Source organism: Pelobates fuscus, chromosome 9 (genome assembly GCF_036172605.1).
Source record: "Pelobates fuscus isolate aPelFus1 chromosome 9, aPelFus1.pri, whole genome shotgun sequence".
Lineage (NCBI taxonomy): Eukaryota > Metazoa > Chordata > Amphibia > Anura > Pelobatidae > Pelobates > Pelobates fuscus.
The window spans coordinates 164,722,360-164,733,448 of NC_086325.1; the positions used below are offsets into that span (position 1 = coordinate 164,722,360).

The 11,089-nt window shown below is 46.2% G+C and overlaps 1 protein-coding gene across 2 annotated transcripts in view; it reads left to right on the forward strand.

Annotated features, from left to right (window-relative positions):
- NPDC1 (neural proliferation, differentiation and control 1) overlaps positions 1–10,803 on the forward strand; it is a 77,351-nt gene extending 66,548 nt beyond the window's left edge. For both annotated transcript variants that reach the window (XM_063432962.1, XM_063432961.1), the window contains 3 exons: positions 379–458; positions 6,843–6,942; positions 7,822–10,803. In XM_063432962.1, coding sequence (XP_063289032.1) covers positions 379–458; positions 6,843–6,942; positions 7,822–7,893 — 252 coding nt within the window. In that variant the 3' untranslated portion in view covers positions 7,894–10,803. The remainder of the gene's footprint in view (positions 1–378; positions 459–6,842; positions 6,943–7,821) is intronic.
- Positions 10,804–11,089: the final 286 nt, after the last annotated feature.

Genomic DNA, 11,089 nt, shown 5'->3' on the forward strand with positions numbered 1-11,089 from the left:
TGTTACACTGTCACTTGACCAGGGGTGAGTGTCTGTCTGTATGGTACACTTTTACCTGGCATGGCGTGAGTGTCTCTGTCTGTATGTTGCACTGTCACCTAGCAGGGTCTGAGTCTCTATGTGTGCTATAGTTTCAGCGGGCCGGTTGTCTATATTTCGATACGATACGATGTGATACTGCACCATGTTAGTGACTTCCTATTATATTATTTAGCCGTATGTGCCTTTCACAGTAAAATCTTCTCCAAAATCTAAGCCCTCGCTGTTCTCTCACCTTGCGCCCTCCATATTTTCTTTTCCCACTTTGCTGAACACAATAATGATGGTATCAATTTTTATTTATACAAAATGTTTTTTCTTGTTTTTTTCCATTTGTAGCCAGGAGATAAGAAATTGGCTCACAATGCTCAGATGTATCATTACCAGCACCAGAAGCAACAAATGTTATCGATGGGAAAGTAAGTACTGCATCTATTCCTGACCGTTATAGTTTAATTATAATATATTCTGTACTATAGTCTGCTCTATCCGTCCCTATCCGGTATAGTCTGCTGTATCCGTCCCTATTCGGTATAGTCTGCTGTATCCGTCCCTATTCGGTATAGTCTGCTGTATCTGTCCCTATTCGGTATAGTCGGCTCTGTCCGTCCTTATCCGGTATAGTCGGCTCTGTCCGTCTCTATCCGGTATAGTCGGCTCTGTCCGTCCCTATCCGGTATAGTCGGCTCTGTCCGTCCCTATCCGGTATAGTCGGCTCTGTCCGTCCATATCCGATATAGTCGGCTCTGTCCGTCCATATCCGATATAGTCGGCTCTGTCCGTCCCTATCTGGTATAGTCGGCTCTGTCCGTCCCTATCCGGTATAGTCGGCTCTGTCCGTCCCTATCCGGTATAGTCGGCTCTGTCTGCTCTATCCGTTCCTATCCGGTATAGTCGGCTCTATCCGGTATAGTTGGCTCTATCCATCCCTGTCCGGTATAGTCGGCTCTATCCGTCCCTATCCGGTATAGTCGGCTCTATCCGGTATAGTCGGCTCTATCCGGTATAGTCGGCTCTATCCGTCCCTATCCGGTATAGTCGGCTCTATCCGTCCCTATCCGGTATAGTCGGCTCTATCCATCCCTATCCGGTATAGTCGGCTCTGTCTGTTCTATCCGTCCCTATCCGGTGTAGTCGGCTCTATCCATCCCTATCTGGTGTAGTCGGCTCTATCCGTCCCTATCTGGTGTAGTCGGCTCTATCCGTCCCTATCCGGTATAGTCGGCTCTGTCCGTCCCTATCCGGTATAGTCGGCTCTATCCGTCCCTATCTGGTATAGTCGGCTCTATCCGTCCCTATCCGGTATAGTCGGCTCTATCCGTCCCTATCCGGTATAGTCGGCTCTATCCGTCCCTATCCGGTATAGTCGGCTCTATCCGTCCCTATCCGGTATAGTCGGCTCTGTCTGTCCCTATCCGGTATAGTCTGCTCTATCCGTCCCTATCCGGTATAGTCGGCTCTATCCGGTATAGTCGGCTCTATCCGTCCCTATCCGGTATAGTCGGCTCTATCCGTCCCTATCCGGTATAGTCGGCTCTATCTGTCCCTATCCGGTATAGTCTGCTCTATCCGTCCCTATCCGGTATAGTCGGCCCTATCCGGTATAGTCGGTTCTATCCGTCCCTATCCGGTATAGTCGGCTCTGTCCGTCCCTATCCGGTATAGTCGGCTCTGTCCGTCCCTATCCGGTATAGTCGGCTCTATCCATCCCTATCCGGTATAGTCGGCTCTATCCGTCCCTATCCGGTATAGTCGGCTCTATCCGTCCCTATCCGGTATAGTCGGCTCTATCCGTCCCTATCCGGTATAGTCGGCTCTATCCGGTATAGTCGGCTCTGTCCGTCCCTATCCGGTATAGTCGGCTCTATCCGTCCCTATCCGGTATAGTCGGCTCTATCCGTCCCTATCCGGTATAGTCTGCTCTATCCGTCCCTATCCGGTATAGTCTGCTCTATCCATCCCTATTCGGTATAGTCGGCTCGGTCTGCTCTATCCGTCCCTATCCGGTATAGTCGGCTCTATCCGTCCCTATCCGGTATAGTCGGCTCTATCCGTCCCTATCCGGTATAGTCAGTTCTATACGTCCCTATCCGGTATAGTCGGTTCTATCCGTCCCTATCTGGTATAGTCGGCTCTGTCTGTCCCTATCCGGTATAGTCGGCTCTGTCCGTCCCTATCCGGTATAATCGGCTCTATCCGTCCCTATCCAGTATAGTCGGCTCTATCCGTCCCTATCCGGTATAGTCGGCTCTATCCGGTATAGTCGGCTCTATCCGCCCCTATCCGGTATAGTCGGCTCTATCCGTCCCTATCCGGTATAGTCGGCTCTGTCCGTCCCTATCCGGTATAGTCGGCTCTGTCCGTCTCTATCCGGTATAGTCGGCTCTATCCGTCCCTATCCGGTATAGTCGGCTCTATCCGTCCCTATCCGGTATAGTCGGCTCTATCCGGTATAGTCGGCTCTATCCGTCCCTATCCGGTATAGTCGGCTCTATCTGTCCCTATCCGGTATAGTCGGCTCTATCCGTCCCTATCCGGTATAGTCGGCTCTATCCGTCCCTATCCGGTATAGTCGGCTCTATCCGTCCCTATCCGGTATAGTCGGCTCTATCCGGTATAGTCGGCTCTGTCCGTCCCTATCCGGTATAGTCGGCTCTATCCGGTATAGTCGGCTCTGTCCGTCCCTATCCGGTATAGTCGGCTCTATCCGTCCCTATCCGGTATAGTCGGCTCTATCCGTCCCTATCCGGTATAGTCTGCTCTATCCATCCCTATTCGGTATAGTCGGCTCGGTCTGCTCTATCCGTCCCTATCCGGTATAGTCGGCTCTATCTGTCCCTATCCGGTATAGTCGGCTCTATCTGTCCCTATCCGGTATAGTCGGCTCTATCTGTCCCTATCCGGTATAGTCGGCTCTATCTGTCCCTATCCGGTATAGTCGGCTCTATCCGTCCCTATCCGGTATAGTCGTCTCTATCCGTCCCTATCCGGTATAGTCGGCTCTATCCGTCCCTATCCGGTATAGTCGGCTCTGTCCGTCCCTATCCGGTATAGTCGGCTCTATCCGTCCCTATCCGGTATAGTCGGCTCTATCCGTCCCTATCCGGTATAGTCGGCTCTATCCGTCCCTATCCTGTATAGTCGGCTCTATCTGTCCCTATCCGGTATAGTCGGCTCTATCCGTCCCTATCCGGTATAGTCGGCTCTATCCGGTATAGTCGGCTCTATCCGTCCCTATCCGGTATAGTCGGCTCTATCCGTCCCTATCCGGTATAGTCGGCTCTATCCGTCCCTATCCGGTATAGTCGGCTCTGTCCGTCCCTATCCGGTATAGTCGGCTCTATCCGTCCCTATCCGGTATAGTCGGCTCTATCCGTCCCTATCCGGTATAGTCGGCTCTATCCGTCCCTATCCGGTATAGTCGGCTCTATCCGGTATAGTCGGCTCTATCCGTCCCTATCCGGTATAGTCGGCTCTATCTGTCCCTATCCGGTATAGTCGGCTCTATCCGTCCCTATCCGGTATAGTCGGCTCTATCCGGTATAGTCGGCTCTATCCGTCCCTATCCGGTATAGTCGGCTCTATCCGTCCCTATCCGGTATAGTCGGCTCTATCCGGTATAGTCGGCTCTATCCGTCCCTATCCGGTATAGTCGGCTCTATCCGGTATAGTCGGCTCTGTCCGTCCCTATCCGTTATAGTCGGCTCTATCCGTCCCTATCCGGTATAGTCGGCTCTATCCGTCCCTATCCGGTATAGTCTGCTCTATCCATCCCTATTCGGTATAGTCGGCTCGGTCTGCTCTATCCGTCCCTATCCGGTATAGTCGGCTCTATCTGTCCCTATCCGGTATAGTCGGCTCTATCTGTCCCTATCCGGTATAGTCGGCTCTATCTGTCCCTATCCGGTATAGTCGGCTCTATCCGTCCCTATCCGGTATAGTCGTCTCTATCCGGTATAGTCGGCTCTATCCGTCCCTATCCGGTATAGTCGGCTCTATCCGTCCCTATCCGGTATAGTCGGCTCTGTCCGTCCCTATCCGGTATAGTCGGCTCTATCCGTCCCTATCCGGTATAGTCGGCTCTATCCGTCCCTATCCGGTATAGTCGGCTCTATCCGTCCCTATCCTGTATAGTCGGCTCTATCTGTCCCTATCCGGTATAGTCGTCTCTATCTGTCCCTATCCGGTATAGTCGGCTCTATCCGTCCCTATCCGGTATAGTCGGCTCTATCCGGTATAGTCGGCTCTATCCGGTATAGTCGGCTCTATCCGTCCCTATCCGGTATAGTCGGCTCTATCCGTCCCTATCCGGTATAGTCGGCTCTATCCATCCCTATCCGGTATAGTCGGCTCTATCCGTCCCTATCCGGTATAGTCGGCTCTATCTGTCCCTATCCGGTATAGTCGGCTCTATCCGTCCCTATCCGTTATAGTCGGCTCTATCCGGTATAGTCGGCTCTATCCGTCCCTATCCGGTATAGTCTGCTCTATCCGTCCCTATCCGGTATAGTCGGCTCTATCCGTCCCTATCCGGTATAGTCGGCTCTATCCGGTATAGTCGGCTCTGTCCGTCCCTATCCGGTATAGTCGGCTCTGTCCGTCCCTATCCGGTATAGTCGGTTCTATCCGTCCCTATCCGGTATAGTCGGCTCTATCCGTCCCTATCCGGTATAGTCTGCTCTATCCATCCCTATTCGGTATAGTCGGCTCGGTCTGCTCTATCCGTCCCTATCCGGTATAGTCGGCTCTGTCTGCTCTATCCGTCCCTATCCGGTATAGTCGTCTCTATCCGTCCCTATCCGGTATAGTCGGCTCTGTCTGCTCTATCTGTCCCTATCCGATATAGTCGGCTCTATCCATCCCTATCCGGTATAGTCGGCTCTATCCGGTATAGTCGGCTCTATCCGTCCTTATCCGGTATAGTCTGCTCTAGCCGTCCCTATCCGGTATAGTCGGCTCTATCTGTCCCTATCCGGTATAGTCGGCTCTATCCGGTATAGTCGGCTCTATCCGTCCCTATCCGGTATAGTCGGCTCTATCCGTCCCTATCCGGTATAGTCGGCTCTATCCGTCCCTATCCGGTATAGTCGCCTCTATCCGGTATAGTCGGCTCTATCCGTCCCTATCGGTATAGTCGGCTCTATTCGTCCCTATCCGGTATAGTCGGCTCTGTCCGTCCCTATCCGGTATAGTCGGCTCTATCTGTCCCTATCCGGTATAGTCGGCTCTATCTGTCCCTATCCGGTATAGTCGGCTCTATCTGTCCCTATCCGGTATAGTCGGCGCTATCCGTCCCTATCCGGTATAGTCGGCTCTATCCGTCCCTATCCGGTATAGTCGGCGCTATCCGTCCCTATCCGGTATAGTCGGCTCTATCCGGTATAGTCGGCTCTATCCGTCCCTATCCGGTATAGTCGGCTCTATCCGTCCCTATCCGGTATAGTCGGCTCTATCCGTCCCTATCCGGTATAGTCGGCTCTATCCGTCCCTATCCGGTATAGTCGGCTCTATCCGTCCCTATCCGGTATAGTCGGCTCTATCCGGTATAGTCGGCTCTATCCGTCCCTATCCGGTATAGTCGGCTCTATCCGTCCCTATCCGGTATAGTCGGCTCTATCCGTCCCTATCCGGTATAGTCGGCTCTATCCGTCCCTATCCGGTATAGTCGGCTCTATCCGGTATAGTCGGCTCTATCCGTCCCTATCCGGTATAGTCGGTTCTATCCGTCCCTATCCGGTATAGTCGGTTCTATCCGTCCCTATCCGGTATAGTCGGCTCTATCCGTCCCTATCCGGTATAGTCGGCTCTGTCTGCTCTATCCGTCCCTATCCGGTATAGTCGGCTCTATCCGTCCCTATCCGGTATAGTCGGCTCTGTCTGCTCTATCTGTCCCTATCCGGTATAGTCGGCTCTATCCGGTATAGTCGGCTCTATCCGGTATAGTCGGCTCTATCCGTCCCTATCCGGTATAGTCGGCTCTATCCGGTATAGTCGGCTCTATCCGGTATAGTCGGCTCTGTCCGTCCCTATCCGGTATAATCTGCTCTATCCGTCCCTATTCGGTATAGTCGGCTCTGTCCGTCCCTATCCGGTATAGTCTGCTCTATCCGTCCCTATCCGGTATAGTCTGCTCTATCCGTCCCTATCCGATATAGTCGGCTCTGTCCGTCCCTATCCCGTATAGTCGGCTCTATCCGTCCCTATCCGGTATAGTCGGCTCTGTCTGCTCTATCCATCCCTAGTCGGCTCTGTCTGCTCTATCCGTCCCTATCCGGTATAGTTGGCTCTATCCATCCCTATCCGGTATAGTCGGCTCGGTCGGCTCTGTCTGTCCCTATCCGGTATAGTCGGCTCTATCCGTCCCTATCCGGTATAGTCGGCTCTGTCTGCTCTATCCGTCCCTATCCGGTATAGTCGGCTCTATCTGTCCCTATATGAAGTGTCCCCTAGATGTTCTATGTTATCCATTTCTACCATTTGTCTTCCTTCCCCAACCCGTGCCATCACCTGTGTCTATACCTGAATACGTATGAGCCAGACTCTGTCTTCGTTGCATTGAATGACCGTTCAGGGGTCTTGATTGGCTTTGATGTTTGCAGACGAGGAAGTCCTTGGGAGTCAGTGATTATATGTCCCATTAAATTCTTTACAGCAATTAGGGGAATCTGGGGTGTTTGGTAGGAAAGCAGATAAAACATTTAAGTATCTTTCTTTACTTTTATGTGTTTTATTTGTGGTTTAATGTTAACAGACGCTGACTTGCCTAGGAGACATCAATAATATTGTTTTTTCTAAACTATTAGGAATAAAGATGAACCTAAACACACAGATTCCGCTATGACGTCGGATGAAGAAAACGAAGATGGTGATTTCACAGTATATGAATGTCCCGGTTTAGCTCCGGTTAGTATTATAGCTGCTGTCTGTGATCACTGCCGCTACATCTGAGTGCAAGCTCATAGGTTCAGAATGAATACTTCCCTTTGTTTCTGTTTTAAAGAGGGTTTGGGTGATTTATCTGCCCCCTCCCCTGTCTATTGATGTTATGCTTGTAATATATACATTGTACATAAAACCTTTTTTTACTGCGTCCCTGATGCATTAAAATCAGGATTCGTTCTAGGTAAGCATGGGGCTAGTAGTGTTCTTTTAACAATAAAGTATTTCACGTTGTAAGAATAAGAATTTGCACATGTTCTGTAAATATAATTGCTTTCCAAGGTCACAAAATCTCGTGAATAGATCACTTTAGGATTTATTCATTAAATGGTGAATTATTGTGAATTAAAACCCATATTGCAAAATAAGACTAAATTAGCTACGTTGTAGTGAACTTGTAGAATTTTTCAAGCCTTTTATTTCAGACAACTTTTTCTAATTTGTCCTCAGTTGACTTGTTAGTGAATAATTCCTGTGCCATTATCAGAATAACTATAGAGCTACATAAAACCTTATTTTTGTAAAAAAAAAAAAACACACACACATTTCTCTCACTCTCTCTCGCTCTCTCTCCTCCTCCTCCTCCTCCCTCTCGCTCTTTCTCCTTCCTCTCTCTTTCCCCTTCTCTCTCTCCCCCCTTCTCTCTCCCTCTCTCCCCCTTCTGTCTTTCTCTCTCTCTCTCTCTCTCTCTCTCCCTCCCTCCCTCCCCCTTCTCTCTCTCTCTCTCCCTCCCTCCCCCTTCTCTCTTTCTCTCTCACTCTCTCATATTGCACTGTATAAACAGCAATATTAAATGTCCAATTAAACATCTCACCGCTGTTTGTTTTCTTTTAAACTCTGCAGACTGGAGAAATGGAAGTGAAGAATCCTCTGTTTGATGACTCCTCGCACAGTCCCGCTCACAAAACTCCATAGCAACCTACATCAATCTGTCCCTCGTTAGACTTGTTCTACGAATTAAAAAAAAAAAAAATACATTGAATCCAGTGGAGGAAATTTTAGGTGAAAAAAAAAAGTGGAAACTGGAAACCCCATCAATCTTTGAGAAGAACTAAAACCCAACCTGTTACAAGGTTTCTTATAACCTGAGACTGTTAAAAAGACGGGGTGTTTCTGTAGTTGGAAATCAGACATTTCTCTGTCTCCTGCCTTGAATAAATGGTCTCTGGACAAACTGGAAGACGCCAGGCAGATCAGCTATTTTATTTTTCTTATCTTATAAATCTGTCAATGTCCAAGTTTAAACAATCCACATGTACACGTTTATAGTTTAATATCACAACAAAGGTTTAACATCCGAGGGAAGGCATGAATTGGAAGATAGGTTTACATGAAAATCCTGACTCTAAAGGCGGGTGTATGCATTTTCCTCCTTAAAAATATAATATTTGCACTTTTCACACTTTAAGGATTTCTGTTGGCTTATAGAGACTGTTGATTATTGGTAAACCATTTATTAAGCTCTGTCCTTCCCATCGAAGGATTAAAACGTACAGAAACGTTTTGCACAAAATCCATTCTAAATTAGCTGCTGACATGTTACCCCTTTTATGTATTTTGAGGGGGGTTCTCTATTCCAAATGTTTAAACCCTGGACCTTGGTTATTGTACATATTTGGTCGTCTAAGCAGACTCGCTTGGTGTATGAATCAATTCAGTTCTCTTCTCACTGCAAGGAAAATGAAATAACCTTGTCTGATAATTTAACACCAAAATGGAAGGTTTAGTTAGCAGAAGGTGGGATTGTGGACACCGCATCTTCTGATGAGAATCTTTATTTTGTTATTAACGATGGATCGCATGTCCAGTTCTTAACTAGCAGAAACATTACAAATTAAAAACATACATTCCAAAATAATCACTTTAAAGCAAGGAGAGACAGACATGTGGATGTTTTAGAACCAACTTTTATTTTCACAAGCTAAATTATACCGCATAAATAAAAGACTTGTGCACAAATCAAATACCTGTTAATCGCTATACAAAACAATTGATTAGTTCATGTTCTGATGAGCAAATCGATTCGTTCTACGCTTCGCACAAGTCTAATAAATATGGAAGAATTTTATTGACTAGCTGCATTTTTAATTTTTTAATTTTATTTTTTATTTTATATAAATAATTGCAATTCAGCATTCCACAGCTTGTCCTCCGCAATTCGGGCTTCCTTCTATGCAGTTCCATTTTAGTAAATATTAGGAATGTTGGACAAACTTAAACAGTGACTAATCCCGTGTGATTCATACTAGTGCTTTTCACTACACTTGCATCCATGATCTGTTGTCTGCTAGACTTGTGCACAGATTCTTTTCAGAATCAAATGCCTCTTAATGGATACGTCAGAATCCACGGGTACGTCCTGGATGGATAGATCCGTTCAGGTGCAGGCTAAAAGTCGATAAATTTATACCACCTGAACAAGTGTCTTACCCGCTTAGTGCAGTCACAGACAGATTTTATTTAATTAATCATCTGGGGCTGTTACTGGGATTATCGTTTATGGCTGATTAAAGTAATTACTTCCATCTGGCATGCCATAAGAAAAAATAATTAATAAATAATAAATTGTAGCACATATGAGAGTTTTTCAATATAATACAAATTAAAATAACAAACCACTCCGACTTAAAAGAATGATTTGATTAAAATATTTGGAAAGAAAATTAATTCCAACTCTCTGTTTTCTGAACTCAGCTCCCTTATAAAATTGCAATGTATTGACATCCCTTCAAATGAATGAATCTACTCAATATCCCAGTATTTGTCCTTAACTAACACAAGATATATATATTTATCTCTGTAAATTATTTTATTTGTGAATAATGTAAAAATGCAGGAGGTGGTGCACGATATTCTCAGACAGCTTATTTTAGAGTAAAACGTCTTTAGTTTTCTCTTTATCCCCTACATTCACATTGAAAGATCTATTGTGAATTGATCACTAGTGGTTAGAATTCAATAAGCCATCACCAGGCGTCAAACTTGGCTGATTGGACTTCACATCGTTTACACAATATTATCAGATCTGTTGTAAAGTACATAATCTGGCTATAACCGTGTAGTATACAAACTTTGGATTTAACCCCCTTATACATTTCATCTCTCAGTCCTCGTGGGTAAAGGCTCTCCAACAGTCTCAAAAACTCAGTTATTGGCCCAGGTACTGTGATTTGTAATTGACCTGAAATACCACCAATAAGTGGTCCATGACTTTCAACCACTGTCTTCTGCATTATGTCCCTTCACTGTGCACTATACTGAGACAATTACTTAGAATGGGGATCTATGGTATTTGCTAGATTTCGATTCACATTGTTTTCTCAGAATTGTGAGGTTTGCCTGATGTTTGAAATTATATTTAAATGTCCAGAGATTACCTAGTGGTAAAAAAATGACATGGATGACTGTTTTAATTCTGTACAATTTGAAAATCGGGTCGGGACTCAACCCTACAAATTTGCATGTTCGTACAAACCAAATCCCCCAGCCTCAGATTTTGTTGACATACAACTCTCAGGAACTGAGCCAACAGGAGGCTTGCAGAAGATGCTGAGGTTGTTAAGAAAGAAAGAAAAAAAAAAACAAGGTCACCAACCTTAAATCCATTTCTACCCCTCACTCATTGACCAAGTTTCTCGGGAAATCCATCGAGAACTTTGACTTGTTGAGGGAATCAAATGGAACCAATCAAAAACTAAAACCAAAGCTTGAAATGATTTACAAACACATGTAAACATTGTCTGTGTTCTGTTTTTAAAACTGTGACACCTTCTCTGTCGGTTAGTTTGATCCTGGTGTTTTATTAAAATCAATATCTTACTATTATGGTATGCATACATGAGTGGTATTTTGTAATAAAAGTCCTCCTGGAGGCATTTCAGTGGTCGGAAGTTAATTATTTTACATATCTGCAGATTTTGCTGTTGCATTGAATAAAAATTTTAACCTTGAACATCCATATCTACAGGAAGGAATCCACCATTGAGGTGCCAGCTATCTCCACGTTTATGAGAAAACAAGTAATGGGTATCACCAGGACTGCCATCGGAACACTTAGGGCCCCTTACAAACTGTGGAGTTGGACAAAGACAGATCCCAATCACACATACAT